The 27,767-nt window shown below is 43.2% G+C and overlaps 1 protein-coding gene across 1 annotated transcript in view; it reads left to right on the top strand.

Moving 5' to 3' along the window:
• The window catches only part of cpxm2 (carboxypeptidase X (M14 family), member 2), a 182,947-nt gene that overhangs the window by 115,763 nt on the left and 39,417 nt on the right, over nt 1-27,767 (top strand). Inside the window, exons 7-10 of the mRNA XM_078223391.1 lie at nt 2,070-2,158; nt 14,952-15,075; nt 19,848-20,044; nt 20,153-20,332. Coding sequence (XP_078079517.1) covers nt 2,070-2,158; nt 14,952-15,075; nt 19,848-20,044; nt 20,153-20,332 — 590 coding nt within the window. The remainder of the gene's footprint in view (nt 1-2,069; nt 2,159-14,951; nt 15,076-19,847; nt 20,045-20,152; nt 20,333-27,767) is intronic.

Here is a 27,767-nt window from a genome sequence, read left to right as displayed (position 1 = left end):
AAATTTGAACTCATCCAATACTTCATAACAAAAAAGCAGGCTGACAAACACAGAGACAGCTCAAAAGAATTGTATATTCTCATTGTACACATGGAAGTTTACAATAAATTTACAAATAGTGTCACCAAGCAGCAGGGTGTAGCTGGGAAAGAAGAGGGGACAATAATTTGGTCGTCTCTGGACATACCAACATACAAACAAAGGAATTAGGAGCAAAGGGGTGGCACGGTGGCACAGTGGTTAGCACTGCTGCCTCAAAGCGCCAGGGACCCGGTTCTATTCTGGCCTCGGGTGGCTGTGTGGAGTTTGCACGTTCTCTCAGTGTCTGCGTGGGTTTCCTCCGGGTGCTCCGATTTCCTCCCACAGTCCAAAACTGTGCAGGTTAGGTTGATGGGCCATGTGCCAGGGGGATTAGCAGGGTAAATACATGGTGTTACGGGGATAGGGATGGATTGTTATCGGTGCAGGCCTGATGGACCAAATGGCCGCCTCCTGCACTGTAGCGATTCTACGATTCTATGAGAAGGCCATTCAGCCCTTTGAACCCGCTCCTCCATTCAATAAGATCATGGCAGATCTGCTTGTGACTCCACATTCCTGTTTATTCTTGATATTCTTTGACTCCCTTTTTAGTCAAGAATCTATCTACCTCTGCCTTAAAAATATTCAGTGACCCTGTCTCCACTGCTCTCTGGGAAAGAGAGTTCTAAAAACTAATGTTCCTCTAAGAGAAGCAATTTCTCCTCATTTCAGTCTTAAATGGGAGACCCCTTATTTTTAAACTATGTCCCCTGGTTCTAGTCTCTCACACAGGAGGCAACATCCTTTCAGCATCCATCTTGTCAAGTCCCCTCAGGATTTTATATGTTTCAATAAGGTTACCTCTCAATCTTCTAATCCCCAATGGATACAGACCCAGCCTGTCCGAACTTACCTCATAAGATAACCCTCTCCCCCCATCGCAGGTTTCAATCCAGCGAACCTCCCCTGGAACTATTTCTAATGCATTGATATCCTTTCTTAAGTAAGGAGACCAAGACTTCTTTAAAAATTCATTTATGGGATGTTGGCAAGTTGGCCAGGCCAGCATTTATTGTCCATCCCTAGTGCCCTTCAGAAGGTAATGGTCAGCTGCCTTCTTGAACCACTGCAGTTGCCTGGGGTGAATGTTCATCCACAATGCTGTTAGGGAGGGAATTTCAGGATCTTGACCCAGTAACAGTGAAGGAACAGCGATTATCTTTCCAATTCAGTTTAGTGAGTGGCTGGGAGGGGAATCTCAGGTGGTAGTGCTCCCAGGTATCCGCTGCTCTTCTCCTTCTAGATGGTAACAGTTGTGGTTTGGAAGGTGCTGTCTAAGGAACTTTGTTGAGTTTCTGCAGTGCATCTTGTAGATGATACACAATGCCAGACGACTCTTAGGGCGGCACGGTGGCACAGTGGTAGCACTGCTGCCTCACAGCGCCGGGATCCGGATTCAATCCCGGCTTTGGGTGACTGTGCAGAGTTTGCACATTCTCCCCGTGTCTGCATGGGTTTCCTCCGAGTGCTCTGGTTTTCTCCCACACTCCAAAGATGTGCAGGTTAGGTTGATTGGCCATGGTAAATGTGCAGTGTTACAGGGATAGGGCCGAGAGGGTGGACCTGGGTATGTTGCTCTTTTGGAGAGTTAGTGCAGACTTGATGGACCAAATGGCCTCCTTCTGCACTGTAGGGATTCTAGGATTCTATGACTGGAGTACGGGGCAGCACTTCTGCTCTTCCTTGCTCCACAGGAGGAATCGCTGAAAATGTTTTCCTGAAGAAAGCTACCTTCACTACCTCACTTGCCGCAGGATCTGAGCAAGGCAGCAGGCCCAACATACGCCCTGCTCATTGCATACTCCAATTTCAGTGGCATGTAAATGATGTACCTAATACCTGAAGACTGCTTTAGGCAGTTGCCAAAGGAGCCTGAAAAAGAGGCTCCAAACTGGGCCTGACTCTAGCTGCTTTACACCTGCAAGTCGTATTAATCTTACTGATCTTAACAAGTTGGAGCCTAAATTCTGTGTTTCATTTACATTCAGATCCCAACAACTACTACCACAGGCGAAATGAAGTCACCACAACAGATGATCTCGACTTCAGACATCACAGTTATAAGGAAATGAGGCAGGTAGGAGCAGGACACTTAATCAGGAACAGAGAAAAAAATCAATCTTTACCTTAAACGAGGAAAAAGTTTTTGATATTTTTCAAACACTTCACTTATTTGTTAAGGATGTGAACTGCATAATGATGATGTGTTCTTAAATGATTTTTCCAGCTGGTATCATCAGGCGAGAAACATAAGCCAGGCCGTATCCTTCTGACAACCATCCAGAACAACTGATTGATTATAGCCTTGTGTGACTGTAGTTTGCACATTCTCCCTGTGTCTGTGTGGGTTTCCTCCAGGTGCTCTGGTCCCTTCCCACAAGCCAAAAATGTGCGGGTTAGGTGGATTGGCCATACTAAATTGTCCCTTAGTGTCCCAAGATGTATAGGTTAGGGGGATTAGTGGGGTAAATAGTTAGGGTTACGGGGATAGGACCTGGGTGGGATGCTCTGTCAGACAGTCAGTCCAGACTCAATGGGCCGAATGGCCTCCTTCTGCACTGTAGGGATTCTACGATTCTATGACTTGTCTAACCTTCACACAATACTAATTGCCTGACAGTGGATAAAAGCAGAGTGGGAAATTGTGAATAAAGCTGCTTTGTTGGTTTTGGGAGAGCAAGACCTAAACCAATTTCTTTTCACTCACAGCCTGTTCACATTTCCCCTCCAATACATCAAACGCTAGTCAGAAGTGGAGCAAGCAAATCTGGCAGGACTTTACAAAAGCCACATAAAAATAGGCTCCACTGACATCAGAATAAAGGCAGACGGTTGATTTTCCTGGACAGAGTGGATAGAGAGACAGCCATGTGTTTGCCATCAACTGCAGATTCATCGCATGAAATGCTTTACTCCCCATGGCACACTGCATTATTACATCAACACACTGAATCACTGGGTGCTGTCCTGTTACCAGCTGAACTATTTTGTTTTTCCATGTATCTTTAATGGGTTAGGTAAGAACTTTACTGACAATACAGTAAGACAGAAGAATTAGTGTTAAGTTACCTTGTATAAATGACACTGCTGCATAAACTACAGCAAGTCAAATATAGATAAACTGTGTTTAGTGCAAGTAAAATCCATACACATTCACCATGATCTAATAGTCTAGCTATTCTAAACTTGCCTGGCTATAAAACATAATTACCATCCATTGGAGGTTTGTATAATCCACATAAAGTATGCCACTTGCAACTTTTGCTTGTGCAAATGCAAATTTATTAATCCCTAATGAAAGGTAAAATGACGGAGGTTCTTTTACATGCTAGAATTGCATAAATAGTTCATAATAATTGGTTTCATTAAGCTATCTGCCAATATTACTTTTGTGGCACTGATGACTATTGTTATCTTAATGAGATTTAAGTTTAATTCTGAACCCACTCGGCTATTTTTGTTGGTTTTACACCGATACAAACACTGTGTCTATACAATGTGGGTGGCACGGTGGCACATTAGTTAGCACAGCTCCAGGGACCCAGGTTTGATTCTGGCCCCAGGTCACTGTTTGTGTGGAGTTTGCACATTTTCCCCATTCCTGCGTGCGTTTCCTCTGGGTGCTCCCACACTCATAGAAATCATAGAAACCCTGCAGTGCAGAAGGAGGGCATTCAGCCCATCGAGTCTGCACCGACCATAATCCCACCCAGGCCCTGCCCCCATATCCCTACATATTTACCCGCTAATCCCTCTAACCTACGCATCTCAGGACTCTAAGGGGCAATTTTTAGCATGGCCAATCAACCTAACCCACACATCTTTGGACTGTGGGAGGAAACCGGAGCACCCGGAGGAAACCCACGCAGACAATGTGCAAACTCCACACAGACAGTGACCCAAGCCGGGAATCGAACCCAGGTCCCTGGACCTGTGAAGCAGCAGTGCTAACCACTGTGCTACCGTGCCCACTCCAAAGATGTGCGGGTTAGTTTGATTTGCCTGTTCTAAATTGTCCCTTAGTGTCAGGGGAACTAGCATGATAAAATACGTGGGGTTATGGGGATAGGGTGGAATTGTCGGTGCAGGCTCGATGGGCTGACTGGCCTCCTTTTGCACTGTAGAGATTCTATGACTGTAAGACCATTTTAATTTGAAACAAGCTGTAACTCCTTTCAGGCTTAGTAATGAAGACGAGGAAAATAATACTGGAAGCAAGGTTTTGTCTTTTTAATACTATGTCTTATTATACAACCCAACTTAACAATTCATTTACCTGTAATACTGAAATATGAATCAATTCATTTGCACTTTTACTGTATGTTCATATGGAAATCAATTCATCCAAGTCTGCAAACACCTAATGACATAATGGTGCATTCTGAGCAATTTCTCTATCTCCTGAAGATTATTATATGTTAACTAGTGATAAATGGTGATTAAAGTACACATTATTCATTTTACAATAACACCCATTTCCACAATCTATTTAATAGCTTGTTCCTTAGGCTCAACTGTATTCTGGTTTATTTCTGTTTTTTTTTAACTCGTTCAGAGTATGTGGGCGTCGCTGGCTGGGCAAGCATTAATTGCCCATCCCTGAGGGCATTTTTAAGAGTCAACCACAATTTGCTGTGGATCTGGAGTCATATGTAGGCCAGACCAGGTAAAGAAGGCAGATTTCCTTTCCCAAAGGGCATTAGTGACCCAGATGGGTTTTTACGACAATGGTTTCATGGTCATCATTCGTCTTTTAATTTCAGACTTTTATTGAATTCAAATTTCACCATCTGCCATGGTGGGATTCAAATCCAGGTCCCCAGAGCATTACCCTGGGTCTCAGGATTACCAGTTTAGCAACAATACCACTACACCACTGCCTCCCATCTTCCCAGCTAACTGGCGATTTTCTGATCAAATTATTTGAATGTTTCACCTAACTTTTCAAACACTTTACAAAGTGTATCATATTAGCTTTGCACTTGTCACTGTGCCAATTCCCAGTGTAGTTCAATGCAGCACAACCCAAGCTGAAGAGATCCCTGGTAAGCCAAAGTGATGCATTGCTTTTTAAGTGCAGACCTGTGTATGAAGCTGGCAACCAAAGCAGTGTTTAACATGTCATCTCGCAGAACTTGTTAGGAAAATAACACAGATGAAGTTAAACAGCTTTGGCTCATTGCAAAATGATGTCTACAGGCAAAATATAAAGCCGATTTTGCTTCCTCTTCCTCAGCTCAAGTTAATGGTTTAGAAATTAGATCATGCTTGAAAATGGACATACAGTGGGTGTGGCAAAGCCACGCCACTTAATATTAATACAGACAATATACGTGTGCTGCCTGCTAATGTTACTCATCCAGGCACACAGCCAACACCACCCACTGTATTCATCTGCTGCACACATATCCAGTTAGGGTGGGGAGTGTGATATCAGGCATGCTTAGCACGCCTCAAAGGGGAGGCTGCAGACTCCCTGGTCTGCTGAGCAAATGGTGAAAGCAGAGATGAGAAGGCATCAAGAATCTCTATTGCACTGGGGGATTTCATCCAGTATTCAGGAAGCAGGAAGCCCCGCAGGCATTTGTTTTTTGGGTAAACATGGGGAGAGATTGCATGATCTGGGTTAACTGGGTACACAGGAGAGGAAAGCCAGCCAGCGACGCCCACATCCTACCCTTGCAGCCAATCCTTTGAATCCCAGGCCTGTGGATGGCAGTTTTAGTGAAGCCCAAGAATAGATCTCCAGGTTTTTGATGCACTCACACCCCTGCATTCAACTGATATGAGGATAAGAGACATAGGATTTAAATTTTAAATCAAAGGCAACTTGCTCACAACCACTGAGCATTTCAAAGTGCTTTAAAATCAGGGAGGCAGTGGTGTAGTGGTATTGTTACCGGCTAGTAATCAGGAAAACCCTGGGTAACATTCTGGGGACTCGGGTTCAAATCCCATTATGTCAGATGGTGAAATTTTTATTCAATAAAAAATCTAGAATTAAAAGTCCAATGATAACTATGAAACCATCGTTGATTATCATAAAAATCCATATGAACAAAGAACAAAGAACAATACAGCACAGGAACAGGCCCTTCGGCCCTCCAAGCCTGCGCCGCTCATGTGCCCACTAGACCATTCGTTTGTATCCCTCTATTCCCATTCTGTTCACGTGGCTATCTAGATAAGTCTTAAACAATCCCAGTGTGTCCGCCTCAATCACCTTGCTTGGCAGTGCATTCCAAGCCCCCACCACCCTCTGTGTAAAATACGTCCCCCTGACATCTGTGTTTAACCTTGCCCCCCTCACCTTGAACCCGTGACCCCTTGTGTTCGTCACCTCCGACCTGGGAAAAAGCTTCCCACTGTTCACCCTATCTATGCCCTTCATAATTTTATAAGCCTCTATTAGGTCGCCCCTCATCCTCCGTCTTTCCAGGGAGAACAACCCCAGTTTGCCCAATCTCTCCTCATAGCTAAGGCCCTCCATACCAGGCAACATCCTGGTAAACATTTTCTGTACTCTCTCCAAAGCCTCCACGTCCTTCTGGTAGTGTGGCGACCAGAACTGGACTCAGTATTCCAAATGTGGCCTAACCAATGTTCTATACAGCTGCAACATCATATGCCAACTTTTATATTCTATGCCCTGTCCAATAAAGGCAAGCATGCCATATGCCTTCTTGACCACCCTCTCCACCTGTGCTGCCACCTTTAAGGATCTGTGGACTTGTACACCGAGGTCCCTCTGTGTGTCTATACTCCTGATGGTTCTGCCATTTATTGTACAGCTCCCCCTTACATTAGATCTACCAAAATGCATCACTTCGCATTTATCTGGATTAAATTCCATCTGCCATTTCTCCGCCAATGTTCCAGCCTATCTATATCCTGCTGTATTCTCTGACAATGTTCATCACTATCCGCAACTCCAGCAAACTTTGTGTCGTCCGCAAACTTACTGATCACACCAGCTACATATTCCTCCAAATCATTTATATATCACAAACAGCAGAGGTCCCAGTACAGAGCTCTGCGGAACTCCACTAGTCACAGACCTCCAACTGGAAAAAGACCCCTCCACTGCTACCCTCTGTCTTCTGTGGCTAAGCCAGTTCTCCACCCATCTAGCTAGCTCACCTTTTATCCCATGAGATTTAAACTTTTGCACCAGCCTGCCATGAGGGATCTTGTCAAACACTTTACTAAAATCCATATAGACGACATCCACGGCCCTTCCCTCGTCAATCGTTTTTGTCACCTCCTCAAAAAAACTCAACCAAATTTGTGAGGCATGACCTCCCTCGTACAAAACCATGCTGTCTATCGCTAATGAGATTATTCAGTTCTAAATGTGCATATATCCTATCTCTAAGAATCTTCTCCAACAATTTCCCCACCACGGACATCAAGCTCACCGGCCTATAATTACCTGGGTTATCCTTGCCATCCTTCTTAAATAGCGGGACCACATTTGCTATCCTCCAATCCTCTGGGACCTCACCTGTGTCCAGTGAAGAGACAAATATGGTTCACTAATGTCCTTCAGGGAAGGAAATCTGCCATCTTTACCATCAATCTAATACTCAAATGGCCATTGAAATGAAGGGCAGTTTGTAAATAAAGGCAGTCATTTTGTAATTTCACACACAGCAAACAGCAATGTGACAATAACTGGATGATGTTGATTGATGGAAAAATATTGGTCAGGACACTGGGGATAACTCCATACTTCGCTTCACATTAGTGCCAAGGGATCTTTTACATCTACCCAAGCATTCTTTTAATCTGAAAGGCAGCACTCCCTCAGTGCTGAACTGAAGTGTTAGTCTTGATTTCTGTGCTCAAGCCTTAGAGTGAGACTTGAACCTAGAAACTTACAATTCATAGGCGAGGGTGCTACCCACTGAGCCATGGCTGACACTCTATAAAATGTGACCTAAAAGTTGAGGAGCATTCCCTTTGAGACAGACTAACTGAACAGAGATTAGGGGGACAATCTTACCAAAAAAATTCTAAGTGTTGAATGAGCATACAAACAGGAGAGAATCACGCCCAAAAGAGGTAAAGTGTGATTCACTCCAGTAGAGGGAGTCTATTCGCATTGGAAATCCAGTTGCTCACACCTATAGAGTGCTATTGCACATGCGCAGTTCTGTCAGTCTTCTGTGCAACAGAAAAGAGAGATCTGTCAATATCCCCACCACCCCTGGATATCACCCCAATAACCCCCCCCCCAAATATTGCCCCAATACCCCCACCCCTGGCCAGTTCACCAACCTCCCCCCGTTCACCCGTTCCACCTCTCTGGTCTCGATCACCCCAGTATCCAACCTGGTCAATCGACCCCCCACTCCTTGCTGATCACGTCAGTAATCGAGGGCCAGTAAGATCGCAAGATCTGCGCAAACCCGGTTTTTCGCCTCACTCGCGATCTTACCGGTTTGCCACGCCGATCGGCCGGCATGATGAGCTGGTAAGATCTCCCCCTAGTATTCAACTAGGAGCCTTCCTGTTCTGAATGGTTGAGTACTAAACCATTGAGCCATCAGGAACTTGTAGTTTTTACATTGTTAAGTTTAGCATGTTATAACATTCGGCATTTAGGATCTTTGCATTCACTTCAGTGTGAAAAAACAAAAAAAAGAAAATATTGAAGTTTAAATCAGAGTTGGAGTTCACGACCTATAGTTTGCGTCAGTCCTCTGGATTCCTGCTCATGCACCAGCCAGAAAAGGGTTGCATGTGTGCAGTTTGCCCATTTTCACCTTTTAGCCAGGACTGACCTGCCCCAAGTACCTGCGCAAAAGAAAAAGAAGAAAAGGAAACAAGGAAGTGAAAGGCATGAAACTAGAGGTCAGGTGAACTGAACAGGAGTGCCATTTAAGAGATGATGTGCCAGAAAGAAGGACACAGGGAGGGGGACAGGGAGAAGGTCCCAAACAGGGAGAAAGATCCCAAAAAAGAGGGGCTTGGGACAGAAAGAAGCCTCATAGAAACCGCCCAAGGGAGAGCCGCTTTTGGAGAGAATTCCGCAGCAAATTCTTCTAAATGATTGTAGTTTGCAAAAGAGGAAGTGAAACCACAGGCTGTCAATCAGGCTCAGATTCTGTCAACATTGTGGTCAAAATCAATGGGGTACTTCAGGTACATTCAACCGTGAAGGGAAATGAAAATAAACACAGGCAGCTGGAGGATGATAGCATTCTATTGAACTGTCAATGGAAGTTTTTTTTCATGGCAGGGCATGTTGAATTTGTTACAGATCAATGGACTCCATTGGAATGGAGACGGTTTCAACAATTTCAACTTGCTAGGAAGCCTCAAACTTCAATCAAAGCTGTATGCATACACTGGGGCTGAGTGCACAGCTGGGCAGACTGGAACTCGAGCCCCCTTGGGGCCCAAGGCGTCAGTGCCAGAGTGCTGGGGGAAGTGTACAGTTGGCACTGCCAAGGCGTATGGCCTGAAGTGAGGCTGAGTGAGGGTTTGAGGGGGTGGGTAGCTGCATCTGCTCGATGTGTGTGTGCGTGTGCATGTGTGTGTGTTTATGTGTGTTGGGGGATTATCTGTGACTTGAGTGATGGTGGGGGGAAAGGATGCCCCTCTTTTTTGAGGGGTTGGTGGTGCTTCTGTGGACCTTCAGGGTCCAGTACACCATGCCCCTGCTTGTGGGTAGAAACTGTAAAGCCCAACTTGTGCCTTTCCCATTGGCGGGCTGGGTGAATGACGGGAGGCTGGTGAATTTGCTGTCAATCCCGCTAATGGCATTCAAAATAGCTGGTTTGCAAAATTATCTGGTTGCCACCTGCTCTGGACAGGAACCCAATCGAGACCAGAGAGGTGGAACGGGTGAACGGAGGGAGGTTGGTGAACTGGCTGTCAAATGCGCTAATTCAAGTGAGTGGGTTTGCATAATTATCAGGTTGCCAACCACTCTGGGATGGGCCGGATGAATCCCGATAGCCCTGACGCCCATCAGGAATCCCGATTTTCGGTCGATGGTCCATTCACCGAGTCGTCGGGAATCCCGACAACCATCTGAAGAGGACGGAGAATCAGGCCCTTTGTCTTCTGTCCATTACAAAGTCCCACCTGCACAGACAAGCCCATCCTTTCTAAGAACCAAAACATGACCTTGCGTAAATAAAAATTAGGGGCAGAATTTTCCAGCCCCTCCCACGGGCAGGATTTTCCAGTCCCACCGAAGTTAATGGACCTTTAAACAACTCGTCGTGTTCTACAGTCACAATCCGCCGTGACAGGGCCATAAAATTCCATCGAATAATTGGATGCAGGATGAACAATAATCTCTTTCATCTGATTAGATACACAACGGAAATAATACAGGATATTACTGGATACATTTGGTCACTCTACCTGAACAAGAAAATTTTTTTTTTAATGATATAAATTAGTGACAAGATATGGAAACCATTCAGTTTTACTTTGTGTTCAGCAAGATGCTATGAATGTACCATTTCTTGACAGGCCACATCTGCCAAATAACCATGCCAAAACCACCTCGTTCTGCCGTTCCATATTGTTCACCTATCTGAAATGTTACATTTTGTTGAAACTCACATTGTAACCAATGGCAAATAAATACTCAGCTCAATGTTCAAATCAAGTGCATTGCATGTATTTCCTCTATGTGTAATGTGTGGGTAATGGTGGGTTGTTTAAATTAGTGCACCCTTGTATCTTGTTCCTTGTATTTTGTTTTATGCCTAATTACTAATTTTAGTTAGAAACAGCGTTTTTAAGCATGTTTGGTGGATACAATAATCCTGTTGTTTTCAACCAATGAGCCAAACAGTGGGCTATATCTCCCACATCATGGGCCAGCAAATGGAAGGGAAATAGCATTCACCCTCTTAATCAGCCACAAACCGCAATACATGTGAGGCTACCAAAGGTTCAGCAGCTTGTCAATGAAATCCTGCAGCCAGGTATCAGGCTTATTCCACTGCAGCACTTAGACGGTACAGTGATTTAGATCATAGAATCATAGAAATAGAAACCCTACAGTGCAGAAGGAGGCCATTCGGCCCATCGAGTCTGCACCGATCGGCTACAATTAGTATCCGAACAGCAGATTCTAAGCTTGAATCAGATTTGAGTAATAAGGAGAGGCTGGATAGACTGGGACTTTTTTCTCTGGAGCATAGGAGGCTGAGGGGTGATCTTATAGAGGTCTATAAAATAATGAGTGGCACAGATCAACAAGATAGTCAATATTTTTTCCCAAAGGTAGGGGAGTCTAAAACCAGAGGGCATAGGTTTAAGGTGAGAGGGATGAGATACAAAAAGGTCCAGAGGGGCAACTTTTCCACACAGAGGGTGGTGAGTGTCTGGAATGAGCTGCCAGAGGTAATAGTAGAGGCGGGTACAATTTTGTCTTTTAAAAAGCGTTTAGACAGTTACATGGGTAAGATGGCTATAGAGGGATATGGGCCAAATTGGGACTAGCTTAGTGGTTACAAAAAGGGGTGGCATGGACAAGTTAGGCCAAAGGGCCTGTTTCCATGCAGTAAACCTCTGTGACTTTATGACTCTCTGAGGATATTTTTGTGGCAGGAAAATGGTACTTTTAGAAAATATTAAAAGGAATGACTTTGGGATACTTAGTGATGAATGCAATAACACCAATCCGCAGTATAATCTCAGGGTCAATCCTCACACATTTAACCATAACAGTCTAGAAAAGAAATCTATGGCTGATATCTTTGGCAGTAATTATCACTGAAGTTTGAAACTGGCTCAAACCTAAGTCAGCACAAATAACCAGCAGTGCAAATCATAAGTAAAGTGTGGCTTATTGATCTGTTTCTAGTATTTGTTAAGTTTTCAGGGGAACAGATTCTAATGTACGGCTGGTTTTCAATGTGAAGAGGTTTTGGAATCTTCTGAACTGGGTATCTGAACTGGAAGTATCTGGAAAAGTGTCCACACGCATTTGATTTTCAAATTGGATACAATCAAATTTTCTCAAGAAATTTACTTCTGAATGGTTCAAAACATTAATTCAGAAATGTGCAGTAACTTAAAACCAATTTTGTTTTTTCAGTTTTATTTAGTGATTTCTCCAAGATGCAAAAGGAGACATTTTTGAAACATTCTCTGTTGCGATACAGTTGATCTTAATTTGCCTACCTTCAAAATGACAATGTTGGTGGCTCTGGTAAAACTAATCTTTTATAGGAGCATATTTTAAGTCACAATTATTGACCCGGGCTCGGGAAACATGAGTCGGGCTCATTCCTGACTTCCGAAATCCAAGCTCGCGTCGGTGTCCCATTTCACATCATCTCAACACTTAAACAATGCTGGTCAATGTAACAGCCAAACTACTGTTTCAGAATCGAGCTCAATGATGAATCTTTGCCATTAAAGCACATCAGAACGGCGCAGTGCCACAGTGGTTAGCACTGCTGCCTCACAGCGCCAGGGACCCAGGTTCAATTCCCAGCTTGGGTCACTGTCTGTGTGGAATTTGCACGTTCTCCCCGTGTCTACATGGGTTTCCTCCGGGTGCTCCGGTTTCCTCCCACAGTCCAAAAGACATGCTGGTTAGATGCATTGGCCATGCTAAATTCTCCCTCAGTGTACCCGAACAGGAGCCAGAGTGTGGTGACTAGGAGATTTTCACAGTAACTTAATTACAGTGTTAATGTAAGTCTACTTGTGACTAATAGACTAAGCCTACTTGTTTACTAATAAATAAACAAACTTTAAATCTATGTTACAATGCATCATCAAATAATGTCTTACAAAGTTGTCTAAACATTTTGCACTTACCTGCCAGAATGATTTTTCAACCTCTGCAAGCTTCCCCCAGTGTTCACTAACTCTCCAGTCAGGCGAGTTTCTTGGAGCTTACAAAGCCCGCAGCAGCAGACAAAAATAGTGGGGCAGGAAATTTCCTCTTGGGCTTAATGACAACCTCAGTTTCAGAAGAGGTGTGCATAGGTTCATGATCCAAGGACTTCCTGACCTGTAAAAAGGCCGTACAAAGGTCAGGAAGGCACTGCAAATTTGAAATCAGTGCAAAAAAATCCAAGTTCTTGCTATTCCTGGCCCGATTCCAACTCTTTTTCTTGAAAACCAATTAAATTAAATTAAACAAACCCGACCGCATTCCAGCCAGAAGAAAAACCAGCCCCTTAAGTTAGTCAATGCCTGGTCACCCAGTTATGTAACCAAGATTATGACAACAAGAACTGCTGGCACCTCGGTACAATTAGCAAAGATAGTTATTTGATAAGAACATGCTAATTGTACAAACTATTGCATCAACAACAGCAAATTCTGCCCTTAAATTTTGACTGGGAGTGTGTTTGCATATATTATACACTCAAATCGAAAATCATTGGCATGATTCATCAACAATATAACTCTAACTGGACAGTAAGCGAAAACCTTCAAACCAAATGTGATCATGTCAAACACCTGCAGAATCATAGAATGGAGTACAGCATAGCGTATTCAGTCCATCAAATCTGTGCTAGCTCTTTTGAAGAGTAATCTAGCTAGTTCTAATCCCCTATCTTCCCCCTTATCACTGGAACTTTACCTCTTCAAATAGTTAACCAGTTTGCTTTCTGAAATTTAGTGGTGATAATCTGGGAATACATGTCAAATCCTAACCATTTGTTGCATAAAATATGCTTTTCTCATGTCACCTCTGCCAATCAGTTTGACCCTCTGGTTCTTCAGCTATTGGAAACAGTTTCTCTTTTTATTTACGCTGTTTGAACACTTGATGATCTGAAACATCTATACCAAATCCCCTCGTACCTTTCTTTGCTCCAAGGGGACAACCCCAGCTTCTCCAGCTTACCCAAGTAACTATCATACATCATCCTTGGAACCATTCTAATAAATTTATCTGCAGTCCTGCCAAAGCCTTCATGTCCTTCCTAAAAGCCAAGTGCTCAGAATTGGACTTGACATTTCATTTAGGGCTAGCATGACCTTCTGTCCATTGTACTTTATGCCTCTCTTTATGAAGCCCAGGACCCCATATGTTTTATTAACTGCTTTGTTAACCTGTCCTGCCATTATCAAAGATTTTAAAGTTTATTTATTGTTGTCACATGTAAACTTATATTAACACTGCAATGAAGTTACTGTGAAAATCCCCTAGTTGCCACACTCCAGCACCTGTTCGGGTACACTGAGGGAGAATTTAGCACAGCCAATGCACCTAATCAGCACGTCTTTCGGACTGTGGGAGGAAACCGGAGCACCCGGAGGAAACCCACGCAGACACGGGGGAGAACGTGCAGACTCCGCACAGACAGTGACCCAAGCCCGGAATTGAGCCCAGGTCCTGCCACTGTGAGGCAGCAGTGCTAACCACTGTGCCACCCCTTGTAGAAGGTGACTGCTGCCAGGTTTAAAGTTTTCACACCAGCATGGTTTCCATATCACGTTGACATATTATTTCATTTAATTATCTAGTTCTTGCAAGGGGCTACAGCTCAATTTGTGACACAAATGTGCATCATTAACTTCTGAAATGATGTCCTGATACAGAAACACAATTTCTGCAGTAAGGGACAAACCAATTTATTCAGTTAATTAAGCATGAATGTCTGTCTTTAGTACAACCCCCAGTTGACTGATGATTTATTAATGGTTTATCATTGCTTAGTACTTACTTGTCTAAACTTCTGAATGGCTTATATGATGCTACTCCTTGGATGTGTGGGGGTATGCGTAGAGTGCACACAATTAAATGAGCTATTGGAGAGAACCTTTAAGAACAATGCTAAGAAATGCCACTCGAGGGAGTTAATAACTGGTTGTGATTCTTTCAGCCCTAACCACTGAATTTTCACTGAGTTGTACATTTTGTTGAACAGTTGATGAAGATAGTAAATGAACAGTGTCCAAACATCACCAGGATTTACAACATTGGCAAAAGCTATCAGGGAATGAAGCTGTACGCGATTGAGATCTCTGATAATCCAGGAGAGCATGAAATTGGTAAGATTGATATCCGAAAGACTAGATTATCCTTCATGCCTTCATTTGCTCTGCAAGGTTTCCATTCATTTCCTAAGATAAATATTTTCCTAACAGCAAATTACTTTCACCTGTAACTTTTACCCGTAAATATATAGGGTACAAATGATATGTCCCCAAGGTAATTTCTGGGGTATTTGTCGAAAGAAACTGCTCCTGAAAAAACTTTTTGAAAAATATTTGAACCCTGATACTGTGGCTAGCCTCCTGATTTGGACAGTAGTTTTACAACATTTTAAACGTAGGCACTAGAATAGATTTTTCACCCATTGAGCAATTAGAGCAGGTCCCACATCAGCCTCCATTTCTGACAAATTGGCATCAGTTTTGAGCAATCTCCCCAGATCTTGTTCATCCATAGCCGGCCTGTACATCCAGCAGCAATGACAACAGTTCTTTCACAGCTGAGACTAAGGAAAGCATAAAGTCAAAATACAATCTGAAATAGGCACTGCAATCTCAAAACTCTAGCAAAATGGGCAACCAGGCTTCATTTGCATTGAACTGGTGGACCGTAGGTGTCAATGTATTATCCCATTATAGCTAAAGTCAATGGGAATTGAGTGAAAATTTTCCACTGCTTGGAGTCATACTTTGCACAAAGGAAGATGGTTGTTGGATGTCAATCATCTCAGTCCCGATATTTTGCTACAGGAGTTCCTCGGACCTTGCCATCTTCAGCTGCTTCATCAATGACCTTCCTTCCTTAAGGTCAGAAGTGGAGATGTTCGCTGGTGATTGCACAGTGTTCAGTACCATACTCCTCAGATGCTGAAGCAGCCCATGTTCAAATGCAGTAAGAACTGGAAAATATTCAGGCTTGGGCTAACAAATGGCAGGGGACATTTTGTCACACAAGTGACAGGCAAGAACCATCTCTAAAAGGAGAGAATCTAACCATCTCCCCATGACATTCAGTGGCATTACCATCACTGAATCCCTTTGTATCAATATCCTGAGGGTTACCATTGACCAGAAACTCAACTGGACCAGCTATATAAAGACTGTGGACACAAGAGCAGAGTCAGAGGCTGGGAATTCAGTGGTAAGTAACTCACATATTGATTCCCCAAAGTGTGTCTACCATCTACAAGACACAAGTCAGGAACAAGATGGAATACTCTCCACCTGCCTGGATAAGTGCAGTTATAATAGCAGTCAAGAAGCTTCATACTATTTCAGGCCAAAGTAGCCCACTTGATTGGCACCCCAGCCATCTCGTTCAACATTCACTCAGTCCATCATTCTCACACAGTAGCAGCAGTGTGTACCATATACAAGATGCACTGCGACAACTCAACAAAGCTTGTTTGACAACACCTTCCAAACCTGCAACATCTACCATCTAGAAGAGTACGGGCAGCAGAAGCATAGCCACAGCACCACCTGGAAGTTCCCTTCCAAGTCACACACCATCCTGACTTGGAAATATATTGCCCTTCCTTCGCAGTGGTTGGGTCAAAATCCTAGGATTTCATCCCTAATAGCACTGTGGATGTACGTACGCCACAGAGACTGTAGCTCTTCAAGATGGCAGCTCACCGCCACCTCCTCAACAGAAATTAGGTTGGACAATAAATACTGGCCAAGCCGGTGATACCCATATCCCATGAACAAATTTTTAAAAGTTCACTAATTCTGATGCCAAGCTAGCCTGCAGATTGGTCCTGGGAATGGAGGAGAAGGAAAAGGGAAAGCAGGTGTGGACCACAGTACTTTTGTTGAATGAAGAGGAGAAATCCTGCTCTCTCGTTGGCTGCACTGAAATTAAATTATAAAATATTTTCTTTACCTTTTTAGAATGGTCTTCTTTAAGGATCATGAGTTAGGCCACAGAAAACCCAGAATAACAGGAAGACATTCTGTTGCACCTTGTTTCATTGGTGCCTTTGCGCTGAATAACTGTCAGTGTTGTAAGAGGGATTCTCTTTACAAAATATGTTAAACTACAAATGATAAAGTTGACATAACACAATCTGTCTGGTAGAAAGCAGGTGGTTAAAATGGAGCAGGGGAAATAATCCACTCCATTCTTAACCTGGCCAAGTACAATTTGAATTGCCAAACTTTAGCAACATATTTCTTTCAGTATGTAGTAACTCTCCAATGATGTCATTGGTGCCCGACCACTATAATCAACTGAGGCCTGAGCTTTTTTTAAAATCAAAATTACCTAAAAAAAAAGATCTGATTGTAGTGGGGCATGATGGCTTCCACACTAATCCAAAGTCAAAAGTGATCCAGATAAGCGCAAAATCAAATTTTTTGCAGATTTCCTTGTGGATCAGGAGAAACAGGAGTGTGATTCCCAGATGGGAATCGCTTGTCCCAAAACCGAAACATCCCACCTGAGGTTAATGGACCTTCCCATACTCCGCCCCTCGCCCGTTCCAATTCCCATGGCGGGCAAGACGGTAAAATTCCAGCCCTAGACACTGATCAGCATTCACTTCCTTAATCCCTCCGAGACATTTAGTGTGTGTGGAACCCGTTCCCCTGGACCCCAACATCGGCTTCCACGTGCCATGGAGGCACAGAGCCACCATCAGAGGCTGCCTCTCAGCCCTAGGGACCCGGGTTGAATTCCCAGATTGGGTCATTGTCTATGTGGAGTCTGCACGTTCTCCCCGTGTCTGCGTGGGTTTCCTCCGAGTGCTCCGGTTTCCTTCCACAGTCTGAAAGACATGCTGGTTGGGTGCATTGATCATGCTAAATTGTCCCTCAGTGTACCCAAACAGGCGCCGGAGTATGGCAACTAGGGGATTTTCACAGTAACTTCATTGCAGTGTTAGTGTAAGCCTATTTGTGACACTAATAAATTTTTAAAAAGCCACCTGATCTTAACTGTTGGGGCTGCTGCTTCCAGCTAGCTGATAAACCGTTTCCGGTAGAAGTCAACAATCAGCTAATACAGGCTGGCCATTAAAGTTGGCCAAGTCCTCCAGTGACATCTCCTGAACGAGCCAGCCGTTTGCTCGTCTGCATTCCCTGGGAGTAAAAATTGACCCCAATTAGTTATAAAATGGAGCTCAATGATAAGGCTGTTTGAGAAGTGAATCATAGAATCCCTACAGTGCAGATGGAGGCCATTTGGCCCATCGAGACTGCACCGACCACAATACCACTTAGGCCCTATCCCCGTAACCTCACATATTTACCCTACTAATCCCCCTGACACCATGGGGCAATTTAGCATGGCCAATCAACCTAACCCTTACACCTTTGGAGTGTGTGAAATGTCTGTTCCAATCAGACCAACAATGACCTATGTGGAACTCTTAGGGAAGGGTGTATCAAACCACATCAATTTGCCAATTGTAAACACATTCTAAACACAATATAAATATATGGACTGAATGATTGAACTGGTACAATCTAGTCAACTGGCATTGGACACAGTGGAAGAAATTACAGACATTACTCAAAAATTGTATAAAACTACTTGAATCTGCACTGGGTCTGCCCCGGTGATGACGGCACATTCATTACTCAGGATCCAAGTTTTCTTAAACTTTGAAAAAGCTGTCCAAAATAAACTTCCAAATATTTACACAGCTCCAGTTTAGGATAGTCAATGATTGAGCTTTTCCATTAAATAAATAGTTCTATAGTTTGGAATTAAATTGCGTCGCTTTCCTTTCAGTTCGTTTGAAACTCAATGTAAACTGTGCTCAATTCACTGATTGCTGTTTATAAGGATGTGAAAGGGTGGTAATTTGGAAAGATGAGAATAAGTGGGATGAAAGACCCTGGCAATCCAAGTTGATCTTTTGATCTAATGTAATAATAGTCGCGAGTATTGAGAATTTAAAAGAAGCTCACCGCTAAAAATGTTGAAACTGCTAACATTAATTAAGCAACTTGAAGCAATCAGGATATTATATTAAATATTGACATTTTGATTCAGAAGGCCAACTATGGTGCTGGAAACTATAAATTCACTGGACCTTGCTCCTTAGTACAGCCAGTTACCCTTAGGATATTTTCCAGAAAAGTAAACCAAACTGACCTTATCTCATGCGATCTGACCTTGTGTAATAGTTTTGTTCAACAAGGTCAGAGGTTAATGATGACCTAAATATATTACCAAAGTGTTGGAGCTGCAGTCATCCAGGCAAGTGGAGAGTATTCCATCACACTCCTGACATCCTTGTGGATGGTGGACAGATTTTGGGGAGACAGTTTTTTAAAAATTCATTTGTGGGACATGGGCATCGCTGGCTGGCCAGCATTTATTGCCCATCCCAAGTTACCCTTGGAGAGCAGTTGAGAGTCAACCACATTGCTGTAGCTCTGGAGGCAGATGAAGGCCAGACCAGGTAAGGGCAGCAGATTTCATTCCCTAAAGGAAATAGTTGAGATAGCCCAGTATTCCCAGCTTCTGATCTGTTCTTGTAGCCACAGTATTTATATGGCTAGTCCAGTACAGTTTCAGGTTAATGGTAACGCCCAGTTTGGTGTTGGTTCATTGGGGATTTAGTGATGGTAATGAGGTCAAGGAAAGAGGGTTGGATTCTCTCTTATTGAAGATGGTCACTGCGTGGCACTTGTGTGGCACGTGTTTATTTATCAAGGGAATTCAGTTGTGTAACTTGAGTTTTCCAGTTTCAATGGACACAGGAGACAATAGGTTATGGTGCTTGAGAAATTTAATTGAAATGATATGGAGTAAGAGTTGTGTTATTTACTTGTAGTTGTGTATGAAATAATTATTGAACATGTTTGTTGAACAGGTGAGCCTGAGTTCCATTACTCTTCAGGAGTTCATGGCAATGAAGTTCTCGGACGTGAGTTGCTCCTCTTACTGATGCAGTTCATGTGCCAGGAGTACCTGGCAGGAAATCCACGAATCAAGCACCTTGTGGAGGAGACTCGAATCCATTTCTTGCCGTCTGTTAATCCTGATGGATATGAGAAAGCTTGCGAAGTGGTAAATTTTCATTAAAACTCTCACCATCCATAATTCAGCATAGTCTCTTTACTTACCCGAAGGGGCTGGTGTATGTGAATGTGATCACTCCCTTGTGTTGAATTTTAGGGTTCCGAGCTGGTCGGCTGGTCTTTGGGACGTTGGACTCATGATGGCATTGATATCAATCGCAATTTTCCTGACCTCAACTCTGTTCTTTGGGAAGGGGAGGAGCGCAGAAACATGTACAGAAAAATGAATAATCATCACCTACCCATCCCCGAGTGGTACTTATCTGCAAACGCCACTGTGAGTTATCAATATATGCAATCTATATCTAAACTAATAATTTGAATAAGTTGTTTAGAATAACAAGTTTTAAGGCATATGGTTGAAGATTATCTCATCACTTCACACCAGAAGATGGACAGAACAGCAGTTAGATGGAAGCACAGGCAAAATTATCCATTTAGTAGATGCTTCATATCAATCTTGATGTGGAGATATCATATCATATCAATCTTGCCAGTTGTCATAAAGGTTACATTTCAGATAGCTCATCCCAAAAACATAGTAATTAAGCATTCCTTTTATATTACAGCACTACCACTCATCGTAGCAGCCAGACTTTGCTGGTAGTGCTGAATTGTAAATTGTGAGTGTAGAGTCACTTGAGGATGCGATGCTTTGCTTCTGCCCTAGAGAGCAATGCTGTTGCCAGGGGAAAATGTAAATAGCCATTGCTGCACGCACATGCTGTTATTTGCACTGGCTGGGAATGACTGAACACAGTCCATACATTCAGGTCAGTGGTTTTCACATAACTCATCTAAATGGACTTTCCACATCAATTGGCAGAGGTTGAGAAACCAGAAATGAAAGTTGCGATTGAAACTTTTAAACAACTGCTTGTGTGCAAGCTTGTGCAAACTCACTTGTTTTTATGTCATTGTTGGTGCTGCTCCGTGGTAAAAGGATGATTCCCCAGCACAAGCATTTGAGGCTGTTTCGACTTAAGCTGTTCTGTAATTTACAGATGGCATTAAATAACATGGGACACATTGTGCGCCGCCTTCACAAAATCATGTTTTTGACAATCTGAACAAGAGTCTGTGACATGTTCATATGTTTTATGATCAGATGTGGTTTTCTGCATCTATGATCAGTAAGCTTGGTTAAACAATATTTTCCTTCATCATTGGCTTTATTTGACTAGATGGAGAGCAACTTTGCAGAGCACAGTGTGCATGTGCAGTCATTCAAGGCTGTTCAAAGCCGTGACAAGTTAATTAATCTAATTACAACCTAATGAACCTAGGGCATTCAGTTTACCACCTTATACCAACACCATTACTCCACAGTTTCTACGAGATGTCATTATTAGCTGGTATTACATCTCAATGAAAGCAGACCAATAATGATAATTCTGCAATATTGGTATTTCTGCTCATTGTCAATGTGCTGCTTTATCTACACATACAAGCTATCCTTTGTAGCTATGACATATATCATTCACCCACTGTTGGTGGACAAACCCAATTTCATACAATCAATCAGACAAATTTAGGCATACCAAGATGATAATTATCATTGGGTGGTCATTACTTTATAAGATGTGTGCCTGAATATCGATGGGTCCAATGGCACAATCCCAGTGTAAGTCAGAACTGGATTTGAAACGTAGATGCAACACATGGCACATTGGTTAGCACTGCTGCCTCACACTGGCAGGGACCCGGGTTCAATTCCAGCATTGGGCGACTGTCTGTGTGGAGTTCACATTTTCTCCCCGTGACTGTGTGGGTTCCCTTCAGGTACTCCGGTTTCCTCCCACAGTCCAAAGATGTACAGGTTAGGTTGATTGGCCATGCTAAATTGCCCCTTAGTGTCAGGGGACTCACAGGCTAAATACATGGGGTTACGGGGATAGAGCCTGGATGGGATTATTGTCGGTGCAGGTTCAATGGACTGAATGGTCTCCTTCTGCACTGTAGGGATCTTATGATTTCTATGAACACCATATATGGCAGCAACAATTCCCAGAGACTGAAAATCTTGCTAAGTGGTGCAAGATTTCCCAGAAATCATGCCCTTAAATTGAGCCAAACTACCTGTCACCGCTGGGAATGGATGGGCCACCGAGGGGCCCAGGGAAATTGAAATGGGGTCCAAAAATCACAGCAATTCGGGTCTTTCATTGATGACATTGAGCAGTTAACCTGGGTACGCTTTCCATTGCCTTGCTGTAAACTACCTGAAATGCAGGTTTTCTTCAGCAGTAGCTTTCACTAGATGGCAGTACGTATGTTTATTTAGGTCAAAATTGCAGCTTCAATCTGACTAGATTTTTTTTGATGAAACATGCAAGCCAAACGAGTAGCTAATGAAGACAATAACAAAACGATATCTTGTCCAGGTCACCTTGGGAGCAAATAGGAATGGTCACTCATCATTGCTCTGAACAAAACCTTGATTTACAAAACTATAACCCCTTCAGCAACATAATGACTGATATCCAGCACAAACTGTGAAAGGCTTTGGAATTTTTACAGCTGACAACTATCATGATGCTCGAAGCCTGCTTCTGCGTCTGTTGGTCCTGAGGACATCAGTCATCCCCGGTGTTAGTTGAACATGGAAATAGTCGCAGGAAGTACCGATTTATTTCAGAACTGAATAGTTTTAAATCTGGATATCCATTAGAATCAGGAGAACAGCTGAACAATCAATCTTGATCGCCTTTAAGTAGAGTAAAACTATGAAATTATGTCCCAAAAGGAAGATGGAGTTCTGATGAATAATTGCCAAAATAGAAAATTAAGAAGTTGTTTCATAGATTCTATTTATGGCGGCACGATGGCACAATGCTTAGCACTGCTGCCTCACAGCGCCAGGGACCCGGGTTCAATTCCGGCCTTGGGTGACTGTGTTGGGTTTGCACATTCTCCCCGTGTCTGCATGGGTTTCCTCTGAGTGCTCCAGTTTGCTCCCACTGTCCAAAGATGTGCAGGTTAGATTGACTGGCCTTGCTAAATTGCCTCTGTTTACAGACTGGCCTCTGTAAATTGCCTTGTATAGTTTAGGGGAATGAGCGGGGTAAATATGTGGCGTATGGGAATAGGGCCTGGGAAGATGCTCTGTCGGAGAGTCGGTGGGGACGCAATGGGCTGAATGGTCTCGTTCTGCACTGTAGGGCTTCTATGAATGTCATAGTACGGCAAGAGGTCACTCAGCTAGAGTTGCCAACTGTGATTAAATATATTCCTGGCAGTTTCATCACATGACTTGCCCAATCCTGGAGGGTTGACAACCCTAACCTCAACCCATTGATCGCTTTGAAAGAGCTGTCTATTTTTTTCATATTCATTGCTCTTCCCTCATAGCTCAGCATTTTTTCATTTTCAATTGTTTATTCATTTCCCTTTAAAGTGATTACAGAATCTACTTCCATCTCCCTTTCAGGCAGTACATTTCAGGCCATAACTCACTGTGTAGTTTGTTTTCTTGTGTCTTTTGCCACTAATCTTAATTTTATGTCCTCTGACTCTTCTGCCACTGGAAACAGAACCTTCTTATTTACTCTATAAAAATGTTCAAGATCATCTTGAAGAACTCTATCAAATCTCCCCTTAAACCTCTCTGCTCTAAAAAGAGCCGCAGTTTCTCCACACACTTAACCAAAGTCTTTCATTTCTTGTATCGTTCCAGTAAATCTCCTCCAAACCTTCTTTAAGGTCTAAAGCTTGCTGCCCAGAATTCGCCATTATTCTGCAGCTAAAGCCTAACTAGATTTCTTTCATAAAAGCTTAGCGTTACTCCATTTATGAAGCCCTCTCAACTTGTCCTGCCACCTTTGAAAACTGATGTACTTGCACCCCCAGGTTTCTCCTGTTCCTGCATCCCTGTTAAAATGTATAATTTACTTTCCTACATCTTTGCATTAAATTTCATCTGCTGTCTATCTGTTATACTCCTGATCACTACTTGATGAAGAGGAAGGAACCAGAGCCAGTCCTGGGGCAGATTTATTAAAGGAGTGATGCATTGCAGATGTATACCTCTAAATTTTACTCTTTTCCTGTATCAATAGTATATCGTTATATGTCCCCCACATTGCAGGCATATATCTCCAAACTCCATTCTACTCCTGTATCAACAGTGTCTCTCTTAATATGCTCACGTTGCAGTTATATATCTCAGAACTCCACTCTACTCCTGTACCAATAGTCTCTCTTTATATGTGCTCACTGTAGTAATTCAGCCACATGCCAGTTTCTGTCACCAATATCCTTTATTATGAACCAAAGGAAAGGGCCGCTCCTGTGGGTTACTATCAGGTTGTCTTCATCTCAGGAACTACAAATACAGCTTAAAGGTCCCTGCTGGTTGATCCACTGTGGTCCACTTGACCATCAGAACACTCACATTGCAGATATATATCTCCAAACTCCACTCTATTCCTGCATCAATAATGTCTCTTTATATGTGCTCACATTGCAGGTATTTATCTCCAAACTCCAATCTAATCCTGTATCGATAGTGTCTCTTTATATTTGCTCAAGTAACTATCCAATCCAGCTGTATAAAGTTAACCTCAATTGATACAACTAACATTGCCTGCCCATTTCACCAGTTTATCCTTGTGTTCCTGACATTTATTACGATTGCTCTCACTGTTTTTGGGTTTCACTTCATCTTGAAACTTTGAAATGATCTCATGTACATAAATCCAAACCAAAAAGAGCAGTGGTCCCCTGGAGGGGCACCACCACACCTTTCCCTCTGGTCTGAAAAACATTCATTCATCACTTTCTATCCCTTACCTAATTTTGTATCCACACTCCCCCTTTAATCCCAGGGGCTTTAATTTTGCAAACAAGTTGTACATTATTAAAGCCTTTTGAATGTCCCTGAGGATAGTTTCATCCACACAACCATCATCTACCCTCTGTTACTTCCATCAAATAACTCAACCAAGTTTGTTACATATGACTTTCCTTTAACAAATCTCTTTTGGCTTTTCATTTACTCACCCATGGTTTTCCCAGTACCAATCAACGATTCCCAGATTAATGTCGCTAACAGTTCCCCATCTGCAGTGTTACGGTAACGTGCCTGTAATTCCCAAAATTATCCATCCCTGCTTCATTGAATAGAGGTGCAATGTTAACAATCCTCAAGTTTTCTGGCACTCTCCCATATTTAAAAAGGATTGGATGATTGTGGTCAGAGCATCTTCAATTCCCACTCAGCAACTTAGGCTACATCTCATCAAGACTGAGTGAATTTTTCTACTCTATCAACCTTTTAAAAACCACTTCTATATTTCAATCCCAACCAATTAGTCTACCAGCTCATCCTATCCTGGGTGGAATCTTATTAAAAAATGGCCAAATGTCAGGGTCTAACTGAAAAATGGTATGTTTCCCTTCAGAGAAACAGGCCGATTTTCTCTCCAGATCTTCTGACACTTTGTCAAAAAAAACCAGGTGGGCGTGTTTCATGCCATCATTCCGAGGGGCAGAGCTGAAACATGATGGCATCGGACCCCCCCAAACAGCCATCTCCAGCATCCCCACTGCCCTCACATCCACTCCCCCCTCACCACCACAAATAAATGAGTCCGTTTCCATGAGGCTCCCACTATGAGCCCCGGCACTGCCGGTACAGGTTGGAACTGCTAGGTTGACACTGCCAGGTTGGCACTGCAGGTACCAACCTGGGCCGGAGGCAATGCCGGGTGCTGCCTGGCCATATATCCTTTAACCTGTGCTTAATGCTCCCTCCACTCACATTGTCTGTATCTTTAAGACCTGGTTAGCTGTAGAGATTTGCATTCTAATCAGTATTCTGTAACTTGATTTTGTGTCTCTGTATGCCCTGTTTGAGAGCAGATATCCACTCCATCTGACGAAGGTGCAGCGCTCCAAAAGCTAATGGCATTTGCTACCAAATAAACCTGTTGGACTTTAACCTGGTGTTGTTAAAACTCTTACTGTGTTTACCCAGTCCAACGCCAGCATCTCCACATCATATCCCTCCACCCCAGGGATTATATTCACCTTTACAACCCCAAGGGATCCCTACAACAGGTTCACATCTGACGTCACAGCAGCAGGGTTTGAAAATACGGCGAGAGGTCTTTTTATGGCAAGGAGGTCTTTAATTTTATTTAAATTTGTTAAAATATAGGGCGTGAACCTGATTACCTCGCCAGCAAGGGGCAGCGAAATTCTGAAATCTCGATCTTGCCGATGAGTTCCACGATTTCCAGGTTTTGCCAGATCTTGTGTCCCTGCCGCCACAGAGATCACGGGCTCAAAATCGCTCCACTGTGATTATCCTCTTTCTGCAATCAGGACTGATGCTGCTTCACGTCTAGTTTAAGACAATTATTGCTGAAAGAGGCTAGCTGACAAGAAAGCTCAAATATCTTCAGATAATAAACAATTATTTGGAAAGATGGAAACAACTAGAGATCTTTGGGGTTAATGAGTACATCGCATCGGGGGAGTCTGTGGGAAGGCAAAGGGACGTCTGGTAAGTGGGAGGCTTTCAAAAGTGTGTTAACCAGGGTTCAGAGTAGGCACATTCCTCTTAGATTGAAGGGCAAGGCTGGTAGAAGTAGGGATCCCTGGATGACTCAGGATATTGAGGCCGTGGCTAAGAAGAAGAAGGAGGCACATAACATGCATAGGCAGCTGGAACCAAGTGAATCCCTTGAAGAGTATAGGGGGTGTAGGAGTAGAGTTAAGAGAGAAATCAGGAAGGCAAAAAGGGGACACGAGATTGCTATGGCAGATAAGGCAAAGGAGAATCCAAAGATCTTCTACAACTACATAAAGGCCAAAAGAGTAACTAGGGAGAGTTAGGGCCTCTTAAGGATCAACAAGGTAATCTATGTGCAGATCCACAAGAGATGGGTGAGATCCTAAATGAATATTTCTCATCAGTATTTACTGTTGAGAAAAGCATGGATGTTAGGGAACTTGGGGAAATAAATAGTGATGTCTTGAGGAGTGTACATATTACAGAGAAGGAGGTGCTGGAAGTCTTAAAGCGCATCAAGGTAGATAAATCCCCGGGACCTGATGAAGTATATCCCAGGACATTGTGGGAGGCCAGGGAAGAAAATGTGGGTCTCCTAGCAGGGATATTTGAATCATCGATAGTCACGTGTGAGGTGCCTGAAGATTGGAGAGTGGCAAATGTTGTGTCTTTGTTTAAAAAGGGCTGCAGGGAAAAGCCTGGGAACTACAGGCCGGTGAGTCTCACATCTGTGGTGGGTAAGTTGTTGGAAGGTATTTTGAAAAACAGGATCTACAGGCATTTAGAGACACAAGGACTGATTAGGGACAGTCAGCATGGCTTTGTGAGTGGAAAATCATGTCTCAGAAATTTGATTGAGTTTTTTGAAGGAGTAACCAAGAAGGTAGATGAGGGCAGTGCAGTTGATGTTGTCTACATGGACTTTAGCAAGGCCTTTGACAAGGTACCACATGGTAGGTTGTTGCATCAGGTTAAATCTCACGGGATCCAGGGTGAGGTAGCTAAATGGATACAAAATTGGCTTCTTGACAGAAGACAGAGGGTGGTTGTAGAGGGTTGTTTTTCAAACTGGGGACATGTGACCAGTGGTGTGCCTCAGGGATCAATGCTGGGCCCACTGTTATTTGTCATTTATATTAATGATTTGGATGAGAATATAGGACGCATGGTTAATAAGTTTGCAGATGACACCACG

This window comes from Mustelus asterias, chromosome 11 (genome assembly GCF_964213995.1).
Source record: "Mustelus asterias chromosome 11, sMusAst1.hap1.1, whole genome shotgun sequence".
Lineage (NCBI taxonomy): Eukaryota > Metazoa > Chordata > Chondrichthyes > Carcharhiniformes > Triakidae > Mustelus > Mustelus asterias.
Note: the sequence above shows the minus strand (reverse complement) of the source record. Positions and strands in the feature narration are given on the sequence as shown.